The sequence below is a fragment of the Pelodiscus sinensis genome, chromosome 1 (genome assembly GCF_052426305.1).
Source record: "Pelodiscus sinensis isolate ZL-2025 chromosome 1, ASM5242630v1, whole genome shotgun sequence".
Lineage (NCBI taxonomy): Eukaryota > Metazoa > Chordata > Testudines > Trionychidae > Pelodiscus > Pelodiscus sinensis.
Genome location: NC_143052.1, coordinates 69635494 through 69658096, shown reverse-complemented (window position 1 = coordinate 69658096; position 22603 = coordinate 69635494). Strand labels below are relative to the sequence as shown.

The window sequence follows — 22603 nt, the reverse complement described above, 5'->3', positions numbered from 1 at the left end:
GATAGGCTGGGTAATCCAGGATCACTATTGGCATTTCAAAGTTGACAATGGCACTCCATCGGTTGGGAAAGCAAGTTCTTGCATGCAGCTTTCAGAAGAGTCTTATACTCTTAAGGATACATGCATAACACACTTTCACTGAGGTTGATAGTGGTAGAGATGTAGCCGTGTTAGTCTGGGGTAGCTGAAGCAAAATGCAGGACAATGTAGCACTTTAAAGACTAACAAGATGGTTTATTAGATGATGAGCTTTCGTGGGCCAGACTGAGGAAGTGGGTCTGGCCCACGAAAGCTCATCATCTAATAAACCATCTTGTTAGTCTTTAAAGTGCTACATTGTCCTGCATTTTACTGCGGTTGATGTTAGTGAAGCATTATCAGTGTGGTGAACGACCAGCCAGAACCCCATAGACCTTCTTTTCACCATAGGCCTTGCTCCTGGGAAGGGGGATCAGCCCCAGCCTTCTCCTGGCTGGCTGGAGCATGTTAACTTGGGGGACCATGTAGGTACTGAGTACATACACTTCACACATTCCCTGATTACAGGCCTGAGATATGTATTTAATGGTAGTGTAAATGGCTCCCCACCTGTTGGATTTACAATGCAGGCAATGCCTAATCTGTAAAATAGGAACAATGATACAGGTTGAGCCTCTCTAGCCCAGTACCCTGGGGACCTGAGTGATGCCAAACCAGAGAAATGGCCAGATCACAGGAGGTCAATGTTGTCTAGCAGCATTACCAACACTTAGAAAATGCTTTGGCAGCACCAGCCAGTCAAGATTCAAGTATTTATTAATATTTGTATTGTTCATTTCTGGCTCTTAGGTCGGTTATAGCCTTGAACTTGCACAGGCGCTATGGGCCAGCGCCCCTGCCACCAGCCTCTCCTATATCCCCAATGGGATAGTGTCCCCTGCAACCAACCCTCCCAGTGTCCCCAGTGGCACAGCCCCCTCCAGACAGCGCCCCTTCTGTTCTCCACAGGGCGGCAGCCGCCCAGCTGCTCCCTCCCCTCACGGCCCCTCAAGCGGCGGCTCCCTACCATGTAGCGCATGTTGGTGGCCGTGGGCTGGACAGCGGAGCGATACTTGTTGTGCTCCCGCACGCAAGCCTCTATGAACGTCTTGTTGGTGATGGTCGGCAGGGCCGGCCGGACCTTCTTGCGCTGTGGGCGGCACATGCCGGTCAGCACGCCCAGCCCCAGCAGGGCCAGCAGCCAGAGCCGCATGGCGCCGCCCCAGGTCGCAGGGTGCTTTTGTCCCGTGCGCGGAGCGGCGCCTGGCGCGAGCTCAAACGGCTTCCAACGGTCACAGGGAGAATCTCCTGAGGCGAGCCCGATCCCCGTCGGCCTGTGCCTGTTCCCCGTAGCTGTGCACACGCACACACACCGCTGACTGTGCCCCTCCCCGTACCTGTGCCCACACACACACAGCGCTGACTGTGCCCGCTCCCCGTACCTGTGCCCCCACACACACAGCGCTGACTGTGCCCGCTCCCCGTACCTGTGCCCACACACACAGTGCTGACTGTGCCCGCTCCCCGACCTGTGCCCACACACACAGCGCTGACTGTGCCCGCTCCCCGTACCTGTGCCCACACACACACAGCGCTGACTGTGCCCGCTCCCCGTACCTGTGCCCACACACACAGTGCTGACTGTGCCCCTCCCCGTACCTGTGCCCACACACACACAGCGCTGACTGTGCCCCTCCCCGTACCTGTGCCCACACACACAGCGCTGACTGTGCCCCTCCCCGTACCTGTGCCCACACACACAGTGCTGACTGTGCCCGCTCCCCGTACCTGTGCCCACACACACACAGCGCTGACTGTGCCCGCTCCCCGTACCTGTGCCCACACACACAGCGCTGACTGTGCCCCTCCCCGTACCTGTGCCCACACACACAGCGCTGACTGTGCCCCTCCCCGTACCTGTGCCCACACACACAGCGCTGACTGCGCCCGCTGCCGGTACCTGTGCGCGCACACACGCACACACACACACACCGCTCGCTCCCCGCACCTGTGCACACCCACACAGCGCTGACTGCGGCCCTTCACAATATTCATTTCCAGAAAGTAGATCCCCCGCTGCACTGGCAGTCTCCCAAACCGTTACCGCTTCTTCTCCACTGTAGAGGCTCTACTCCTCCCCAGCAACATTTTCTATATCCTCTTCAACAAAAGTCATCTAGGAGCATTAATGTAACCCCCCTTCTGTCCCATCGGCATCTAGCTATAGCTCTCCGGCACCTAATTTCCTGGGACTCCTCTACTCCTCTCCCTGAGCAACCTTCTTCCCCCAAAAAAACCTTCTGTAAATGCGGGTTTTCATCTTCCCCTATCTCAATCTAAAAGTCTCATGGGGAAAAGGCATTTGACACTACTAAATCGTGGGAATATTGTGAATGTGGCATATTTATAATGTTTTACTTTATATTTGTCGTTACATAGCGTGTTTATTATCATTGTACTAAAAGGATTGCGGTATTTCTGTGTGACCTGCATTGTAACCTGTCTGTGGCATTAAGCGGTCCCGTAAGGGTGTAGCAGCGATGGATTGGACTGTGCTTGCACTACGTCATGTTCCTGTGTTGTAGTTGTGTCGTGACTGTAGGGCACTAACTGGCTCTCACGGATGGTTTGGGGCTGTCTGGTTTGCAGTGGGAGCTGGGACCCCACGTCTCCATTATCCCATGACAGGGCGTGCGGAGTGTGAGGGTTAGTCTACGACTGCGCCGCTGTCTGCAGCTGGACGGATCCCGCCGCTAGCCGAGGAGAGGCTGGAGCCCGCACGGGGGCGATACCGAGAAGGGAGGAGGAGCCGCAGCACGACTGGGGCCGCCTCTCATCCCGGGCTGCTCCTCGGCAGGTCAGACCTTCCTCTCGCTGGGGCAGGACAGGGCGCGAGCTGCTGGGAGCGGGGCGCGAGGAAAGCCGGGCCGGGCCCCAGCCATGGCGGTCTCTGCTTTCCAGCAGGGCATGGTCTCAGTCGTGCTGCTGCTCTGCCTCCTCGTGGCGGTGCCCAGGCTGTTCGGGGGAGGAGGAGCAGGGAGGACCTTGCAGGGGGGCAAGGCTGCCCCCGGTCACTACGATCCCTCTCCGCATCCCACAGGTACAGACCGTCCCTGCACCCCTTCCCGCCGAGCGCTGCGACTTGCCCCCGGAGGAGCCGCCGTGCTATCCTCTCTTCTGTCCCGGCAGCAGGAGAGACGGGCGATGCAACCTGTTACGCGTCTGCTCCTCGCACTTGTCCACGCACCAGCACCCTGTTTCCCCACCACCAGCCCTCTGCACTGACCCCCTAGTTGCAGGAGGGGTGATGTGAGGAAGAGTAATAGGCTGTGAGTTCGCTTTTATGCTGCTACTCCTCCCTTGCGTGGGGATAAGCATGTGGGCAGGGATGTGAAAGGTTAATTAACTCCTAACGGGTGTTGTTTACTGGTTCTGGTTAACCCGTGGGTGCTGGCGCAGCTCCCAGCCTGTTGTGGGTAGGTGTCTGCGCCAGCCCTGCCCTGGAGAGGGGCTGGGGAGTCTAGAGCGGTGTTTCTCAACGGTTTTTTTTTGTTTTTTTGTTTTTTATAAAGTGACCTTTAAAAAATTATAAGTACCCCCTAGTACCTACAGTTTTCAGACACAATTTTTTTTTCTATCATTGTAACACATTTGTTTAAACAACTTAATCGTAGCTGGGCGGGTGATGGAATTTTGGGTGTAAAAAGTACAAAAATAATAAAGCGCTGTAAAACTTAAAACAAAAATTGTTTTCTCCAATTTTCTGTTGTGTTGACGTACCCCTCAGACTTCTCTCGAGTACCCCTAAGGGTGACTCATACCTCTGGTTGAGAAACACTGATCTAGAGTAAGCCCTGTCTGAGGCAACCCAGGCGTGTTGCAGGCAGGGGTGTGGTGGCCCGGGTGCTTTGCAAGCGGGGGCTGGGCTGGGTTTCTGGAGTTGCCCCTGTCTGTGACAGGGTGCTCCAGTTGGGCTGTGGCAGGGGAGGGCACTCCAGCCTAACTGGGCTGGAGTGCCCCCCCCTTAATTGGTTAATCAGTTAAATTTCACATTTAATGGTTAACCAATTTAAACAGGATTTTACATCCCTATTTGTAGATGCAGTCTGTGACTCTGGTCCGTCACACACGCATGCATGCAAGTACATATGTAAGTACATGTCAGGAGAGTATGTGGAAGGGAGGTGAAGCCTGTTGGGCCATGTCTACAAATAAAATTCTGTCTACCTAACTCATGGTGGCCTGCAGCCACCACAGTTATTAGATCATTCCAGAGTGTGTAGGTTTGGCTGATTGTGTTGGTGTTGTGTGTTCTTTTGTATCAACTTTATTGGCATTTTGTGGTACCTCCTGAAAGCACCCAGTACTTGATGTAAACAACTGATGCTGTGTTGACTTAATTACATTTACCTTGGTTGCTTGGGGAGGGGTGTTATTAAATTGATGTAAAGAGGCACTTACATCAGCCTCAGTCAAATTTAAATGAAGACACTTCCACAGCTAGGTGGACTGAAGGCAGCATTTATCAACCCAGCTGTATAATATAGACTAGGTCTTAGCTCTTCCCTCCTACCTTACCTGTGAACACTTACCTGTGGCCAATACTGTACTTAAAATTGCTTTGTGAGCTTATGATATTTACTGTGCTACACATCAGAGGGTAGATTGAAGAGTCTTGTGACAATCAGCTGGGAGTGCATCAAACTCTCTAACTTTCTACACTCACCCAGTGTTCTGGTGCACAAAATAAACATAACTGTTATTGCCCTGCATGAATACAAATTTTTACTCACATATGCGGATTAGGGATGTGAATGACTAATTGACTAGTTGCTTTCTCCCTCTTGCTGCCTCTATCAAAAAGAGGCTGCAGGGGCACTTCAAAGGGGCAACACTGCGTGGAGCCTGGGACCAGATCCTGGGCTCCACGTGGTGCTGCCTCTTTGAAACTCGCATGCAGCCTGGGGCCAGCTATGGAGTCCCAAACTGTCCCGGGCTGCAGGCAGCATTTCAAAGTGGCAGTGCCACATGGAGCCTGGGGTCTGTGGCTTTGAAATGTAGTGTACAGCCCAGGGCCAACTGGGGAGTCCCAACCTGGGTGGGGCTGCATGCGGTATTTCAAAGCAGCATCACCACATGGAGCGAGGGGTCAGCTGGGCTCCCTGCAGTGTTTCAAAGCGGCAGTGCTGCATAAAGCCCGGGGTCAGCTGGGGACTCCCCTGCTGACCCCAGGCTCCATGTGGTGCTGCCGTTTTGAAATGCTATAGGAAGCACAGGGCCAGTGCAGGACTGTCCAGGGGCTGTTTCTACACTTCAAAGAGATAAGGAGACACCTCTAGGTGGATGGCATTTGAATCTCTCCTGAGTGGCCACACAAGTGTACAGCTTAAGCAGCTCTCTCTATTTGGCTGTACTGTTTCCTCTCCCTCCTCCCCACACACACACTTTGTCTTATAGCGTGGGTTTTACAGGCCTCAGTCAGGACAGACAGTTTTGTGGAAGGTCTGGGGATGGGTTTGGAGGCAGCACAGTTGCACAGGAGGAGCTGCTGGAAAAGGGTGCTTATGTTTGTTTAAAACTAATAATCTTCATCAGTGCTGAGTTTCTGGCTGTTCACTAAAGGCAAATCCTTATCTGATCTAAATTTTATGGAACTGTGCTAATTTATACCGTCCAAGAATTTAGCACTCCGTTTCTAAAGGCAAGTGGTCCATTTTAATATTTGCAATTAATTAGATGAATTCAACTTGAGACAACCTTGTGATTTGAAAAGTTGAAGGCAGTTGTAAACCAGAGAGTGTTACGATTTCTGATGATTCACTGATTAATGCTTGGGCATAAAATGGGCAATTTACGAGGCTCTGTGCAATGTGTACATCTTTATGTGCAATTCAGAATGCCTTTACATTTAGGTTTAACCTATAGAATGATGCATGGAGGATAACCTTTTTAATCCTGGAGACTTGGTGTCTGCCTACTCTGTGCAGAGGTAGGGAATGGTGTTTAGCCTAAAGGAAACTTATGTGGGAACAATGTTCCCGCTAATCTTTTCCATCCACGTGTGTGTGTTTTTCATCCACATATGGAATAAATTTGTGTATGTGCACTGAGGCATGTGCAAATCTGCAGCACCAGTAGAAAAAAACGTCTTAACCGTGGGCACTCGGCTAATCAGCAGAGTGGCATTTGAATCTCTCCTGAGTGGCCACACAAATGTACAGCTTACAAGAAACACTGCTGGGAGAGGCTTTTTTTTAAAGCTGGAGCAATTAAATAAATCTAACAACTAATTATTTAATAAAAATACAAAAGAATACTACTTCATCTCTCATGGGTTCTCAGAGCCCAGTCTCTTAGCCTGAGTCTGAACATCTGCACTGCAGTTTTGTAGCCGCATGATGTGAAATCTGTGAGCTGGAGTCAGCTGACAGAGGCCAGCCAGTGATATTTTATTTCAGTGTAAACATACCCTGTATGCCCTTTCTGGGATGTGAGGAACTCTGGGATGGCAAATGATGGTGGTGACCATAAGAATCTGATCTTGCATATATGAGGCATATGCATACCAGGAGTGGATTCCATGTGGGCAATCACTTGAAGAACTTTCTCTTTTACTAGGTACCTATGAAAGCTTGAGAATCACCCTTTATTTTGGTTATCATCCATCAGGCCATTAAGAACTAAGGAAGAGAACTTTAGCTCATCAGCCCTAATAAGTAATATTGGGGTTTCTACTGAGTTACAAGAGATCCCTCCTGCATCTGAATATGTTGCATGCCCATTACTGGAGGAGACTTGGATGCAGGATAGATAAAAATTAATACTTTTTTGATGGATTTTTAACATTTACATTTCATTTTAAGAAACCTATTTAAAATCAAATTTGAGATTGACAATCTGTGTTAAGACCTAAACTACTTATAATCTATTAAAATCATTTAAATTAAAATAATATTCAGATAGTATTTGCTAACAAAGTTTAAAGAAGCTTCAGGGGGTAGCTGAGTTAGTCTGTACAGGATAAACTTAAAAAACAACAGATGGTCTGGTAGCACTTTATAGACTAACAAAACATGTAGATGGTATCATGAGCTTTAGTGGGCACAGCCCACTTCTTCAGATGACCGGAGTTTTGAGTTTAGGGTGCGCAGACCCAAAATAAATAGGGGAGATGCGGGGGGGGGGGGAAGGAAAAAAAAAAGGAAGGGGGTGGGAAACAAGGAGCAGAGCGTATGGGAAAACCAAATAGGCAGAACTGGTAGTCTGTAAGCACCTAAAGAGTCAAACTGCCGAACTGTTGGAACTAGAGTTTGCTGAAATGCTAAAATACCTAGACTTCGGTACTCTCTTTTTCAGGTTTAGAGAGCAGAGCCTCCCAGCGGAGGGCTGGAATTTGGGAGCCATGCTGGGCAGCAGGGTCAGGAGCCCAGTGCATGGCAGCAGGGCTGGGAAGGCCCATAGGGCCATCAGCAGAGGGGGGAGGTCGGCCAGGAGGCCTGTGACCAGGCAGCAGAGGGGGAAAGTCGGCCAGGAGGGGCCTGTGGCAGGGGGGTCAGAAATTACCTACCCTAGTTTGGCAAAATCCCTGATCTGGGACCAGTCAGATCCTGAGGGTGCTGGCCCAGGGAGGTCCAACATGTAGGTGAATTATGTTCTTCATTATTCTCACTAGAGATCCTTGGCAATGTTGGCTTTCTGAAGGATATTAGAAGTTAGGAGGTGGCACTTTAGCTAAGAATGCATTTGTTACTTATTTCCGGGGCAGGAAATAGAATTGTAGTCAGAAATTTCATGTTGCTTTCATTTTAAGGGTATATATTTGTTAGCAACATCAAGGTTGCTAACGTTTCATTTGCCATTTTCTAGACCATATTAATATATGAGAGGCAGATTTTCATGCTTCAGTACTTTTCTTGCTTTCCTCCAGACTTCTTGTTGATTCGGTTGTCAATAGGACATCTTAATGAGACATATGGTAAGCCTTTTTAGAATTCAAGTTAAGTGTTTGGAAAATGTTTTCTGCATATGTATTATAATGTACTTTATTTTTTTCAGTAAATATTTAACTTTACTGAGGTATGGCACATACTCCTGCGCATATGTAAGAGCGGTTATAGTAACACTGAATTTACAGCTAAAACCCATATTTTACATATGCTAATCTGCTTATTACAGTCCAATGTTTTTTATTCAGAAAGCGAAATATTAAATTTTTGTTTTTGAAGTTAGATAATACTGAAAGTAAAGCTTTTTGTATGGGAAAATAAGTGAAAGTTTGATGCTAATACTAAAAGGCAGTTCCAGACTTCAGTAGGTTTGAGTTCAATGCCAGATTGCTCTTTGCATTTTGATTTTAATGTCAGTGTATTATTGATTATACTTAACTGCAGTTTGCAATTACTTTGCCAAGTTATTTCTGTTAGTAAAAATGAGATTGCCTGGTAATTTTTACGGTGTTTTTAGTAGCTTTGTAGACAAAGAGAAACTTACTTTGAGAATTTTTTAAAATATTATTTGCAATGCATATGGTAGATCTATTGTGATCTTGTATGTGGCTGTTCTGTAACTGGTTTAATTGACCCAATATTAAAGACATGATGAATCTAGGAGGACGAAAATCTCAGAACAGTCTTACTTGGAAATTAACTACAAGGCTAAACTTTTTTCTTTTGAAATCTTTCATTTTGCAGATGGCTCTGAGGGAGTTCAGCAGTCACATCAGAACTTCCTGAATTCAGAAAGTAAAGCATACCAAAGTTTTCAGCAGATGAGGAATGCAATTGAAAAGGACAGGAGGAGTGAGAGAACTAGAGGAAATGGCAAAGAATTAGCTTTTACTCTCATGCCTTTGTATGCTATTGGCGTGGGGGTGTTTGCAGCATACAAATTCCTAAAGGTAAATATTAAATATAACAACATTAACCATAGTAGTGTCAGAGGGTAAAGCCCAAATAGGTCATTTGTTCCTCCCCTGAGTCCATGCAGATTATTCTTTAAAATCCACTTAGTTTGGCTTTTGCTCAGTATGGTTTCAAAGATGAGCTGCAAAATAAAAGCTGTGCTGTTTACTGCTCTCTCTCTCTTCCCTCCTCTTCAGACTGATTTGGAGTGGAGTAGAAGGTGATTCTCACAGTCTGAGAGAATGGTTAAGTGGCACTGCAAAACATGCCAGAGGGGTGTGATTTTTAAAGTGCACTAACACGCTAGGTTTTCTACTGGAGGAATTCTGCACTACTGTTTGCACACAGAAACATGATTCCTGGCAGATTCTGGTTGCTTCCCCACAGAAAAAATGGTTTATTTGGAGAAGCAAAGAGAAATTGTACCAGTTTCACTCACATCTCCCCCTATTACTCCAGGTGCCAAAACAGATGTGCCCATGCTGCTAGGGAGGGGGAAGTGATTGTAGGGGAGAAAGGGGAGACCTGGGATGCCCTGGCTATTCAGGGATGTTAGTCCTGACTGGGCAAGGGAGGAGGAGGATGGAGATGGAGTTCTCCGCCCCTGCCTGGAGAAGCTAGGCCTAACTCAGATCAAACTCCAGAAATTTCCCTGACTTCAAGAGACTCTGCATGGGGGTTGGGTGATTGGGTGTTTGAGTGCAGTGGGTGATGTAAAGGGTTTTGCATGGTATTGGGAGGGAGTAAGATTTGATGGTGGCATTGGATGTGTGTTGGGAAAGAAAGATTCAGATGTATGGAGGTTGGTCAGTCAGTGGGAACAGCAGCACATATAGTGACCATTGCGTCCCCACTTCCTGTCTGCATCATTCTCCTCCATGAAGGGAAGGGTTAGTGTAGGGGGAGCTGTTCTCCCTCACTGAGCCCTCCGAACCCTCACCCTGCTAAGACTCACCCCCTATATCAGGAGCCCCCCTTCACCGCATCCAAGTTTCTCTGCTCCCAGAAACCCCCCATCCCATCAGGCCTCACCCATTGTATTGGAAACCCCCTACTCCTGGACCCCACATTGAGTCCCACTCACCTCACTGAGCCCCAGTATCTAGACACCTTCCCCTCTGCCCAGTTGACCTCTAACCATCTTCATCTGGACTCTTCTGCACCCAGATATCCCCAATAAGTCCCTATGCATCCAGATCTCCCTCTCTTCTGCCACCCCCTGTACCTCCCACAGAGTTGCCTGCACCTAAAAAATTCTGCGTTTCATTTGTCAAAATAACACAATATAATCATTTAAACGTTAAGTATGTCTGAAATAATTCAAATAAGAAAAGAGCAAAAGAGATACAGATTTTTTATGACAAATAATAAAATAATGTAAGAACAGCAATACTGGGTCAGACCAAAGGTCCATCTAGCCCAGCATCCTGTCTTCTGACAGTGGCCAATGCCGGCTGCCCAAGAGGGAGTGATCAGAACAGGGAATCTTCAGTAATCCCTCTCCTGTCTCCCATTCCCAGCCTCTGACAGGGAATTGTATGCCAAAAAATTTAAAATTTCACATATTTTATTTGTCGAATTAACGCAGTAGCAACAACATAATCATATAATTTTTAATTATTTGCTGACAAGTATTTTGATATAAATTACCAAAATAATTAAAAATAGAGTGTTTATATTGCTTTTGTGTTACTGTGTTTTTTGACAAATAGGCAAAATTTTGCAGAATTCAAAAATTTTTAAGCACAGAATTTTTAATTTTCAGTGCAGAATTCCTTCATCGGTACTAGGATTCTTAGGAGTGTTATTTTGACAGATGAACCTGCAGAATTTTTTTGTTGCAGAATTTTGCCAGGGGTACTGTGGAGAGCCTTAAAAGCAAAGAAGAGTAGCTTGTTTGTTATGGGGAGAGGGATGCATGCAAAGGAGGATGATGTAGTCGAAGTAGTGAGCCATGAAAATTATTTTTGCAGCAAGATAAGTGGAGCAGACTGCATTTGTCAAAGCTGGAGAGGAGGAGATAGTGATCATCGAGACTCATGATGAGGGTCTGTGTTACAAAAGACTAACTGGGTGTCTGGAGAGAAAAGGTCTTACTGACGGTTGCTTATCCAATATTAAAAGCAATTTGCCTTTTAGCTGTCCTAAGTAATAGAACTTCCACTATTTTTTCTTGCAAGGGCAATCCCAGGGCCTTATCAAGAAAATTTTGCTAACATTCAGCATACATTTAAAAAAAAAAAAGTCTTAATGTATGTTATAATTCCCAGTGATGATGTTCCCTACCACCCCTTATGCTGGCATTCTTCAGCATCCTCAGTGTTTATATTCTTGACATACTTGGAAATTGTTATCACTTAGCTAAATATAAGGCTTTATTAACATACTGTAGTTGAGGCAGCTCACATACATTGATATGTTCACGAATGGAGCCTTAATTGTCTTGTATACTTAAGTGGTTTATAGCAGAGGAACCCAAATGCAGGTGACGCTCCAGCTGTGATTTAAAGGGCTCAGGGTTCCAGGCGCTGCTGCAGCACCAGCAATGGCGGCCAGACCCCCGGGCCCTTTTGAATCATTGGGCCCCAGGGCAACTGCTTCCCCCATCCTTCTGTCGGTGGGCCTGACCCATACCTCCCGCCAGTGGTCGGGGTCAGGACAGCTTTGCCACAAGTTGAATATGAGTCAACAGTGTGATGCTGTTGCAAAAAAAGCAAATATGATTCTAGGTTGTATCAACAGGTGTGTTGTAAGCAAAACTCGTGAAGTCATTCTGCCGCTCTACTCTGCACTAGTTAGGCCTCAGCTGGAGTACTGTGTCCAGTTCTGGGCGCCACATTTCAAGAAAGATGTGGAGAAATTGGAAAGGGTACAGAGAAGAGCGACAAGAATGATTAAAGGTCAAGAGAACATGACCTATGAAGCCAGGCTTCATGAACTGGGCTTGTTTAGTTTGGAAAAAAGAAGATTAAGGGGGGACATGATAGTGGTTTTCAAATATCTAAAAGGGTGTCACAAGGAGAAAGGAGAAAATTTGTTCCTCTTGGTTTCTGAGGACAGGACAAGGAGTAATGGGCTTAAAGTGCAGCAGGGGAGGTTTAGATTGGACATTAGGAAAAAATTCCTAATTGTCAGGGTGGTCAAATATTGGAATAAATTGCCAAGGGAGGTGGTGGAATCTCCCTCTCTGGAGATATTTAAGAACAGGTTGGATAGACATCTGTCAGGGATGGTGTAGACGGAGCTTGGTCCTGCCTTGAGGGCGGGGGGCTGGACTCGATGACATCTTGAGGTCCCTTCCAGTCCTATTATTCTATGATTCTATGAAGGAGCCAGCCCAACTCCCAGACAGTGGTGAGCAGGGGTAGTGCGGTCCTTCTTTTTCTGCTTCCCTTCCCTCCCTCTCCCTCCTCCCTCCTCCCTCCTCCCCCCCCAGCATTAACTCTTGCACCATCTGGGCAGTGCGGTCACCTCACTGCCAGCCTTGGTGCTCTGGACAGTGCGGTCATGGGGCGTGGAGCAGGGTGGTTGGATATGGAGCAGGATATTGTGGGGGAGAGGGTGCAGGGGCAAGGCTACAACTGGCTATTTGTGGAGTTACAGCCTCTCCTAGCCTTCACTACTTAGCCATCCATGTAATTTCCCTACCTGATGTGGCCCTCAGACTGAAAAATTTGCCCACCCCAGTCTAGAGGTTACATTTCTAAAGGATTTTGCAGTGAAATGTAAATTGAAGGTGTTTATGTGTCTACTAAAACAAATTTCTCATAATAAATTTGAGAGACCAATTTGTGCACTTGCTTTATACCAGAATTTTCATGCATTGTTCATATGGTGACTTGAAAAATTCTGTAAACTGTTTTGACTAAAATGTGGCACCTAGTTTAAGATGGCACTGTAAATCAGTATTTTTTCTGTGTGCTTACATGAGGCAGAAGTCAAAATATTGTGCAGTGACGAACATATGTAGGATCTTGAATGTAGTTTTTATACAGTCTTTGTTATGCTTAGCTCGTTGTCTGGCAGCCTATACAAGACATTGTCTGATTCTGAAGTGGGTATTTCAAGTGCAATTATATGAAATAAAATTTTGTTTTATATAATGCGTCTGCTGAATGCAATAGGACGCTTGGTGTACTAAAAGAATCGGTGATTTGGATAAACGTTTCATGGACATTACACAAATTTTGTCACTTTTGGCACAGACCTCTGGACAGTTTCAGTGAGAGCTTTGCTGCATTTGACTTCACTTTGTTTAAGGAGTGGACGGGATCGAGTGTGAGTGAATGAATATCACAAATAACTGAAACTTAATACATTTAAAATTCTTATTTAAACACATATCTAAAACACATACTAAGCTATTTTGTAGGCTTATGTGTAACTTGACTTTTTTTTTTTTTTTTAGATGAAATCCCAAGAAGGAAGTCCTTCTAAGAAAGAGAAAAATACTGATGACAAGGCAAAAGAAACAGGCAAGGCATCAGTTCAGAATATGCAAAGTCATAAAGTATATAGTTTTCCTTCTGAAATTAAACTATGCATTTATTGATATGTTGCAGAACAAAACCCAGTCCTTTGGTTTGTTAAAATGCTTTGAAGAACATTAGCAAGACTGTTAAACTTAACGCATGCCCAAGCACCTAATTTTAGGAATAGAACAATGCTCAGTAGTGGCATACTTAGAAATGTGGGCGTAGAAGGGACTCAGCAGTTGTCTAGATCATCCACTGTGCTGAGGGAGAACCGACTATACTTACATCATTCCTGACAGGAGTTTGTCCGACCTGATCCTAAAAGCCTCCAGTGGGATTCCATGGCCTCCATTGGAAGCCTATTCCAGAGCTTACCTGTCTTTTCACTGAGAATGTTTTGCTTAATATTCAACCTAAAAAGTATGTTGCTTCAGATTAAACCAGGTTCTTGTACTGCTTTGAGTAGACATGGAGAACAATTCAGCACTATCTTCTTTATAAAAGCCCTTAGTATATTTGAAGACTAATGTCCCCCTCAGCTTTCTTTTCTCAAGACACATTGTGTTGATTACAGACTAATTCCTCAATGTCATTTTGAATTCTAATCCCAACCTTCAAAGTGTTTAGCTTTATATCATCTTCAGACTTTACAAGCATATTCTCCTTTTCATTCCAAGCCATTAATGGAAACATTGAATAGTAATAGACCCCAGACTGACCCTTTTGCGACCCAAACTAGATTTGCCCTCCCAATTTGACAGTTAATTATTGATAATTGCTATTTGAGAACTGTCTTTCAACCCACTGTGCATCCACTCTACAATAATTTCCTCTAGACTACATTTCCCTAGTTTGCTTATGAGACTGTTATGTGGCTCCGTGTCAAAAGCTTTACTAACATCAAGATCTGTCACATGTAATGCTTTTTCCAAGAACTGGGCCAGTAAGCGTTTCAAAAAAGGGGCCTGTCATGATTTATTTTTGATGAATCCATCTGTGCTATTACATGAAACCCTGTTATCCTGTAGGTACCTACAACTTGATTTTTTTGTTTCCTGGAAAAATACTGGAATGAGTTATCACAGGCTGACTGGTCTCTAATCTTCTGAATCCTCTTTGTTCCCCTTTTTAAAGATATGTACTATATTTGCTGTTTCTGGCAGCTTACCCATCCTCCATGAATTTTTGAAGATAATTCCTAATGGTTCTGAGATTGCTATGTTTAGTTCCTTAAGTTTCCAGGGTAAACTTTGTCACCCCGCTATCTTGAGTGCATCTCATGTATCTAAATATTCCCTAACCCAGTGGTGGGCAACTTGTGACCTAAGGGCCACATGCAGCCCTTCAGGTTTCTATGTGCGGTCAATGAGATATTTTGTTTACCACCCATGCTCAGGGTTGCCAGATTCCACTATTTTTTTCCTACCAGTATTACTAAATTGACATGCGTAAATCAAGGGCGCATGAAGTGAGTGCATGCTGTTTGCACACAATATTGTCTGTGAGAGCTGCACGCTTCCTCTGCATCAAAAGCACTGCTATGGTTCAGTTAGCACAGCTTGCAAATTTTAGGTGTGCAAGCACAGTGAGCAAAACTAACCTCTCAGGAGAACATCTTGTTTACAACAATCTTGTGGTTCACTGAGATGGAAGGCCAGTCACTCACTAGCCTTGGTTGCCCATTGCTGCTCTAATCTGTTCTTCCCTTACTCTGTCTTTTGTGTTCCTTCCCTCTTTTTCTTAATGTTGTGTTAAGTATTTGGTCACAGTTAACCTTTTTATGGAAGACTGAAGCAAAACAGGCTTTCAGTGCCATAGCTTTCTTGATGTCAATTGTTGCTAGGGCTCTTCCTGCTAAACAGCGGTCCAATACTTTCCTTTCTCTTTCTCTTAATGTAATTCTAGAACCTCTGCATATTGCCTTTCATGTTTCTTACTAGGAGAAATACATTTTGTGCCTTAGGTGTTCTGATGTTTGTCTCTACATGCTTGTGCCATTGTTTTGTGTTCATCTTCAGCAGTTTGTCCATGTTTCCACATTTTTAGCATTCCTTCTGGATTTTTAGGTCATCAAGGAGCTATTTGTGATTCTTTGCTTTCAGTATGCTAAGGGCATGACTTTTGTTGATTGGTTAGCTTATTCTGTTTGGCAATAAGGATACAATATACATTTAGAATAACCTACAGTAACAGGACTTTTCTGGTAGATAAATGCAAAGTAATGCACACTGGAATACATAATTCCAGTTGTAAATTAAAAAGTGGGATCTAAATTAGCTTTTACCACTTAAAAAGAGATCTTCGCATCTTTGTAGATAGTTATCTGAAAACTTCTGCTCAATGTGCAGCAGCAGTCAAAAAAAAGCTAACAATGTTAGGAACCCTTAGGAAAAGGATAGAAGAAAAGATAGTAAATGTCATAATGCCAATATATAAAGTAGTGGTATGTACATACCTTGCTGGGGTATGTAAGTTCTGGTCACTCCCTCTCCATGTCCAACTTCAGTGTATTTAAAAATCTTAACTGCTTTATAGAAAGGATATATTAGAATTGGAAAAAGTACAGAGAATGTCAGCAAAGATCAGGGGCATGATACAGAAGTAATGAGACTGGGACATCTCAATTTGGAAAAGAGACAATGAAGGAGGAATATAATAGAGGCCTTTAAAATCATGACTGGTGTGACAGTGAATAAGGAAGTGGTATTTATTCCTTCACATAACACTACAATCAGTAGTCATACAATGAAATTAATAGGCAGTAGGTTTAGAAGAAAAGGAAGCTCTTCTTCTAACGATGCACAGCCAACCTGTTCAACTCATTGCTAGGGAATGATGTGAAGGATAAAAGTATAGCTGGGTTCAAAACTAAAGTAGATAAGTTCAAGGAGGATAGGTACCTCAATGGTATAAACCAAGATGGTGAGGGGTGCAATCCTGTGATCTGGATGTCCCTGACTGTGAGAAGCTGGGAGTGGATAACAGGCTTAAATTACTCAATAATTGCTTTCTTCTATTTATTAACTCTGGCATTGACCACTGTCGAAAGACAAGATGCCAATGTAGATGGACCATGGGTCTGACCCCATATGGCCATTCTTATGGTCAGTTGAATACTCTCCAATAAAGTACTTTGGGGAGATGAGTGGAGTTGGTATTTCAGGTAGATTGCCACCTGCTTTTTTGAGTCACACTCTTGAGCAGAAGATCAGTATGAATTCTTGTCATTTTTAAAGTAGGTCAGACTGGGCATGTCCAACTTCAATGAATTTAAAAATCATAACGGCTTTACAGAAGAGATGTAGTAAAGTGTAATGGAGTAATTCACTGCCATTGCATATGAATAAAGGATCATTTTCCACGACACACTTTCTTGTGTCTTATTGAGCCTAGACTAAAAACTGAGTCATGTGGTTTCAGCAACAAGGGAGCCTGTAGTAGAGCTTATTAGTTACTATCAGGATGTCTTGTCTTTTTAGTCATGATTTTCCCTTTATAGCTTCTAGTTATATTGATTTTTATTTACTACCCTAAACAACTCTTGTGCCTTTGATAGTGTTTACATCCTTCAAATACTGGTAGCCTATTAGTTGTGTCTTCCCCATCGTGCCTAGGACAATATTTGTGTGCATAGAGCTTTTTTCAATTACTTCTGAACTCCAGTTGTTCCTTTTTTTCATAAGGTAGTGTCAAGCGCTGAGCAATTTCTTATACAGTCACTCTAAAGTTTTACAGAGAAAGGGTTATTTTATATAATGATGTGTACCGAACAAAAACAATAATTGGCTTTTATTTGCTGCCATTTTGCAGTGTAGTATGTCTAATACACTGTTTCTCTTTTAGAGCATCAGCTTTTGGAACTGGAGCAGCATCTAGCACAAACAGAGAAAATTTTAAATTCTTTATTGACTCAGTTAGATCCACTGTCAAACTGGTGAGTAAGTCCAGGATAAGGAACACCGTTTATGCATTAAATAAAGTTACAGTAATGACTTCTAACTTGTAGGGAATTACAAACATCTCAGTAGATCATATTATTTTTGGAGGTAAGAGGTACAGAGAAACCTTTTTTGTAACGTAGCATTTGTATATTGCTGTACAGAGAGTAGGCGGCTCTGTAGATTTAAACTAGCATTCCTACAGACAGCTCCCTTATTGACATACACATGTAAGCAGCATAGTAACATGGGATGATAATACAGGCAGTCCCCGGGTTATGTGGATCCGACTTACGTCGGATTCCTACTTACAAACGGGGTGAGGGAACCCCGCAGTAGCTGCACCCCCCTCCCCCCAGCAGACCGCCGAGACGCGCCGCGGCGATTCCGCCACCCGCGTCCTCCGCGGCGAGAAAAGCCGCTCCGCGTCTCCCTGGTCTGCTGGGGGGGGCCCCCCAGCAGACCAGGGAAACGCGGAGCCAAGCCGCGGAGGACACGGGCGGTGGGACTGCGGCGTGTCTGGGCGGTCCCACCGCCCGCGTCCTCTGTGGCGAAAAAAGCTGCTCTGCGTCTCCCTGGTCTGCTGGGGGGGCTCCCCCAGCAGACCATGGAGACGCGGAGCAAAGCCGCGGAGGACGCAGGCGGCGGGACTGTGGCGCGTCTCGGCAGTCCCGCCGCCCGCGTCTCCCTGGTCTGCTGGGGGGGGCGCAGGTAGTGTCCCCCCCCCCCCCAGCAAACCAGGCTTTTCTCGCCGCGGAGGACGCGGGCGGCGGGACCGCCGAGACGCACCGCGGTCCCGCCGCCCGCGTCTTCCGCGGCGAGAAAAGCCACTCTGCGTCTCCCTGGTCTGCTGGACCAGGGAGACGCGGAGCAAAGGGCGCTGCCAGACCAACCCAGCAGCACTCCAGCTGCTCTGCGCCAGGCATGTCCGATTCAGCCGCTGCTGGTCAGTTTCAACAGCGGCTGAATCTGGACACCTGGGACAGAGTAGCTGGGGCGCTGCCGGGTTGGTCTCCGCAGCGCCGCACCTCGGCGCTGCGGGGACCAACCTGGCAGCACCCCAGCTGCTCTACCCCAGGTGTCCCCAAGTCAGCTGCTGCTGAAACTGATCAGCGGCTGATTCCAGGAAGCCCGGGGCAAAGCAGCTCTGCCTCGGGCTTCCTGTAGTCAGCCGCTGGTCAGTTTCAGCAGCGGCTGAATCGGGGACACCTGGGGTACAATATGCCCCAGTTCCGACTTACATACAAATTCAACTTAAGAACAAACCTACAGTCCCTATCTTGTACGTAACCCGGGGACTGCCTGTACTACAAAGTGGTATATTTCTGTCTTGTCACATTCAAAATAACTGTTTATAACAAGTTCACCAATTTGCTTTAATTCTTTAGAAACAGTACTATTATCTTAAATGTTCTAAGTAAAATCCCTAGTTTCTCAAATGATTTTTAATAAAGTTTGTCTTCAAAACTATAGGAAGCCCAATTGTAGAGAAACTGATCTTCATTGAAACTTAATACAGATTCTGAGGAAGGAGAAAGAAGTAGTTTTTAGCAAAATCTCTTCTAAATATAAAGTAAACTTAAATTACATTTGAAATTATTTGCAAGGGATTGGATAGTTTATGACTGATACATAATATGGAGTTTCTTACTTGCCCTCCTCCAGATCATGGGTAGTAACCAATAGTAATTACTATTTGATAGCTATCATATATGACCTTTTATGAAATTATCTTATTTGATTTAGATGGCTATGAATGTATATAAGGGATCATCATAATTTCTGATAGGTTGGTAGCCTCGGTAGAAAACTTCTTAGGGAATAACTAACATGAGCTACTTATACTTCTGTAAAAGTGCCTTCCCTGAAGTAGGGTTGAGGCACACTAATTGGGGGTCTTGTATAGTGGCAATGAAGAATATCTATCTTTATGTGAACTGAGTACTGTATGTTTGATACCTTTCTTGAGACCAGTTAAAACAAATGTATTATCTCAGTGCTGTTCTTGAACTTAATCACTTTCAACATATTACTAAATTTATCAGGTTCTGCATGTGTTTAAACTCCTTAGTAAATCAGAAAATTAAATGACAAACTTACAACTGGTTAATACTATAAAGGCAATCTCTTCAAAACAAAACCTCTTGGTAAGACACTCTTTTATCCAAGCTGTAATGTTCCCCCTCTGAGATCTTATTTAGACAAGGTTGTCTAGAATAGCTTTCATTTCAATTTCTTCTTTCAGTGGGTACCACTTCAACTGTAACACTCATGATAAAAAATCAGTAATCAGCCAGTAGCTATTTTTCAGTTTTACTTTCTTCTCAATATTCAGAGAAATACAATGACTTGTTGTCAGACAGATTTTGTCACTCATCCAACCATAATAGTAGTAATTTACCTGAGAAAAGCAGTTCAGTGTGTTTTGGAGTCAAAATAATATTTTGGTGCAGTTTTGACAAGTATTCACTTCTAGCTATAGCTCAGATGAACCTTCAGCTGCTTATGTCTGCTTTTCTTCATTTCAGTGTTAATGCTTTGGCTTGTGAACAGAAAGATGAAATATTGACACAGCTCCAGTCCATTAGACAGCTGATGAAGGAAAGTGGATTGGATAAATCAGAAACAAAACTAAAAGGTACTTTTCTCAATGTTGTAGACCCTTATTACAGTAAAATCAGTGTTCTGCTTACTTAAGTTGTAAAATAATTTAATGATCAGTTCATACATGTTGGATGCAATACAGTTCTTATTTCAGACTACTGGATATTATCAGACAGTATTTTAAAATCTTATTTTTGTCATTAGTTGTATTCGATGTAAAAGTAGCAGCTCACATCTTATTTGAGATGTAGCTAGTTACAAACTGAGACATTGGATCTTTAGAGAGAACACATCTTAATTTTACCAGAATACAATTAGAACCAGAAGTCATCTGCTGCTTTGTTAGTGAGACTGAAATTATCTGAATGCATCATGAGCTTTCAGTCGGTCCTAATGCATTAGTCAGACTTTTTTGAGGAATTAGAACTGAAACATCTAAGAATACCTTTCGAAACTGAAAACCCTATCACTAATCTTAAATCTCCATTTTCTTTTTTTGTAAACTAAGATGTTAATCACACATGTAATGACAAACTTGAAGATCTCATTCAGTCACTTGACAAACACACTCAGGAAAAAACAGATGACAATGAAGATCACAGTATTAAAGATCTGCTGGAAGATACTGATGATGGTTGTTACAGAAAGGAAGAGCATGAACTGTGTGATGATGAATTCACTTGTAGTCAGCTGGTTGAGCCAAAGGTGATGAAAGTGCAAGAAATAACAAATAAACAGACACTGGAATCAGAAGAGACTGAATTAAGGAGACGCAATAAATATGAATTGAATATTCATATATAAAATGTTCAAAATTAAATAATTGTTGCACATAGAATTGTATGCATTTTTTTAAAATGTTCTATCACTTGTATATTCTTTAAAAGTAGAGGTGAAATCCTGCCCCGTTCAAGTCAGTGGCAGTTCTGCAGTTGACTTCAGTGGGTGGCAGGCTTCATCTAGAATGTTTACACATATTTTCTATTTATTTTTCCTATAGAAAATATTTCTGTACTGCTTGTATATCATACACTGAAATTACACACGGTGCTTCATTAAAGCATCAAGATTTCTTAATGCAATATTTGATTTCATACCTAATTAAAACTAAGAGGAATTGATATAATTTGTAGTGATTATTTTAAATATAGAAATCCTAGAGTAATTGTCTTTCTGGAATTGTACATGCAAACTGAGGAAAGTAACTTCTGCATGTCGTTTTTTTAGATACTTAGAGGAACTCAAAATAATTCTGATTATATTTCTGTACCTTTACAAACCCTGTAGGCATACTGTCATACTCTCTTGAAAGAAAATCAAAATGAGTATTGTAGGGCTGTCCTTTAAATAATATCATTTTAATAACTCTTTATCTGTAGAACGTTATATTAAATGTAATTCTCTTGCATAATCAATTTAAAAATGTAAGTTCATTTATTTAGTCTTTATAAGGTACTACATTTGCAATAGTGTGGAAATTGTGGATTGCACAATATTAAGCTTCCTCCGCAGTTTTGTTTTAAATTATCTTTCTTTGCACAGTCCAGTTTTGCCTACATTTTGAGGTTTTCAGCATGCTTCCCCTCTCCCTCCACTGGTGCATTCAATAATCTTGGAGAGTTTTGGACAGGGCTGTAACCAGAATGGGACGAGTAGGGCAGCCTCCCTGGACACAAATCCAGGAGTGTGGGGAAGATCAGAGTGGAAAAATGGGAGGAAAATGGGGAGATTGCTCCTTGAATGGGCATGGTATTGTCACCCTTACTTCTGTACTGTTGTTGGTGGCAGTGTTTGCCTTCAGAACTGGGTGTTTGGAGAGTGGCAGCTGCGGGCCAGGGACCCAGTTCTGATGGCAGCGCCACCACCATCAGCATTGCAGAAGTTAAAGGTGGCAATATAATCTACCCCCTACTGCTTTTACTTTTTTCCCTTTTTTGCTTCTGCCTCATCCTTCATGCTTTTGTGCCCTTCAGAGGCTACTCTGCTTGCCCCGCCTTGGTTACAGCACTATAGCTGCATCAAACTGTCCTATTTTTTTTAAAAGGCATAACATAATAATTGAATTTTATTCTGGCCGTTTTTTCTTAAGTCAACTACGGCTTTTTCCAAATTACAGATACTACTTTTCTATGACTTTTTCCATGTCTTGTCCATAGTTCAGCTGAAGGAAGATCATACTGCAATTCAGGTAGAGTTTTAATTATTTAATATGAATTGCCAGAACAAGTTCAGTTATTAATAGAAGCTCTAGAACTTAAATCTACACAATATAACCTTCAATATGTATACAAAGTAGATATAGGATAACTCTTTATCTACTAGTGAAGTGTAGCCATCTTAACAGTGCTAAGAAGAACAGACAGGACTGTCATCCAAGCTTATCCAGAGAACAGAAGGATGGGCTATCTGTCAAGAGCTAATTTATGGGATGTGGATCTGAACTTGAAGAAGATTTTAAGGAGTATTTCATGAGGGAACAAATGATATTGCTAGATTCTCAGTGGAATGCATAAAGAGAGACTATACCAGGCTGGGCAAAACACTTAAAGAAGTGGAGGCTCAGGTGAACTTCAGTGGGATTCAGCTTTCTCCTAGAGGAGGAAAGCCAAGGTGAGACAAAATTATGATGTTCAACGTGTGATTCAGGCAGTGGTGCATAAAGAGGGTT

At 43.8% G+C, this 22603-nt stretch overlaps 2 protein-coding genes across 3 annotated transcripts in view; one reads left to right on the top strand and one right to left on the bottom strand.

Moving 5' to 3' along the window:
* The window catches only part of LOC112545529 (glioma pathogenesis-related protein 1-like), a 32832-nt gene extending 31417 nt beyond the window's left edge, over positions 1–1415 (bottom strand). The window contains exon 1 of the mRNA XM_075932037.2: positions 1046–1415. Within this exon, the coding sequence (XP_075788152.1) occupies positions 1046–1231 (186 nt within the window). The 5' untranslated portion in view covers positions 1232–1415. The remainder of the gene's footprint in view (positions 1–1045) is intronic.
* Positions 1416–2881: 1466 nt separating this feature from the next.
* Positions 2882–21358, top strand: CCDC107 (coiled-coil domain containing 107). 2 transcript variants are annotated; one of them, XM_089779990.1, is made up of 7 exons: positions 2882–3118; positions 7946–7993; positions 8709–8914; positions 13327–13393; positions 17237–17327; positions 19860–19969; positions 20444–21358. In XM_089779990.1, exons 1-7 carry the CDS (start codon positions 2959–2961, stop codon positions 20737–20739), a joined length of 978 nt encoding a protein of 325 aa, XP_089636116.1. In that variant the 5' UTR covers positions 2882–2958; the 3' UTR covers positions 20740–21358. The 2 variants fall into 2 exon arrangements, with proteins under 2 accessions (XP_089636116.1, XP_006121595.3); XM_006121533.5 differs by lacking the exon at positions 7946–7993.
* Positions 21359–22603: the final 1245 nt, after the last annotated feature.

Coding starts and splice junctions, on each gene's coding strand:
- CCDC107 (XM_089779990.1), top strand. CDS start 2,959: ATGGCGGTCTCTGCTTTCCAGCAGGGCATGGTCTCAGTCGTGCTGCTG. Junction 8,915..13,326: donor CAGCATACAAATTCCTAAAG/GTAAATATTAAA, acceptor TTTTTTTTTTAG/ATGAAATCCCAAGAAGGAAG. Junction 19,970..20,443: donor ATCAGAAACAAAACTAAAAG/GTACTTTTCTCA, acceptor TTGTAAACTAAG/ATGTTAATCACACATGTAAT.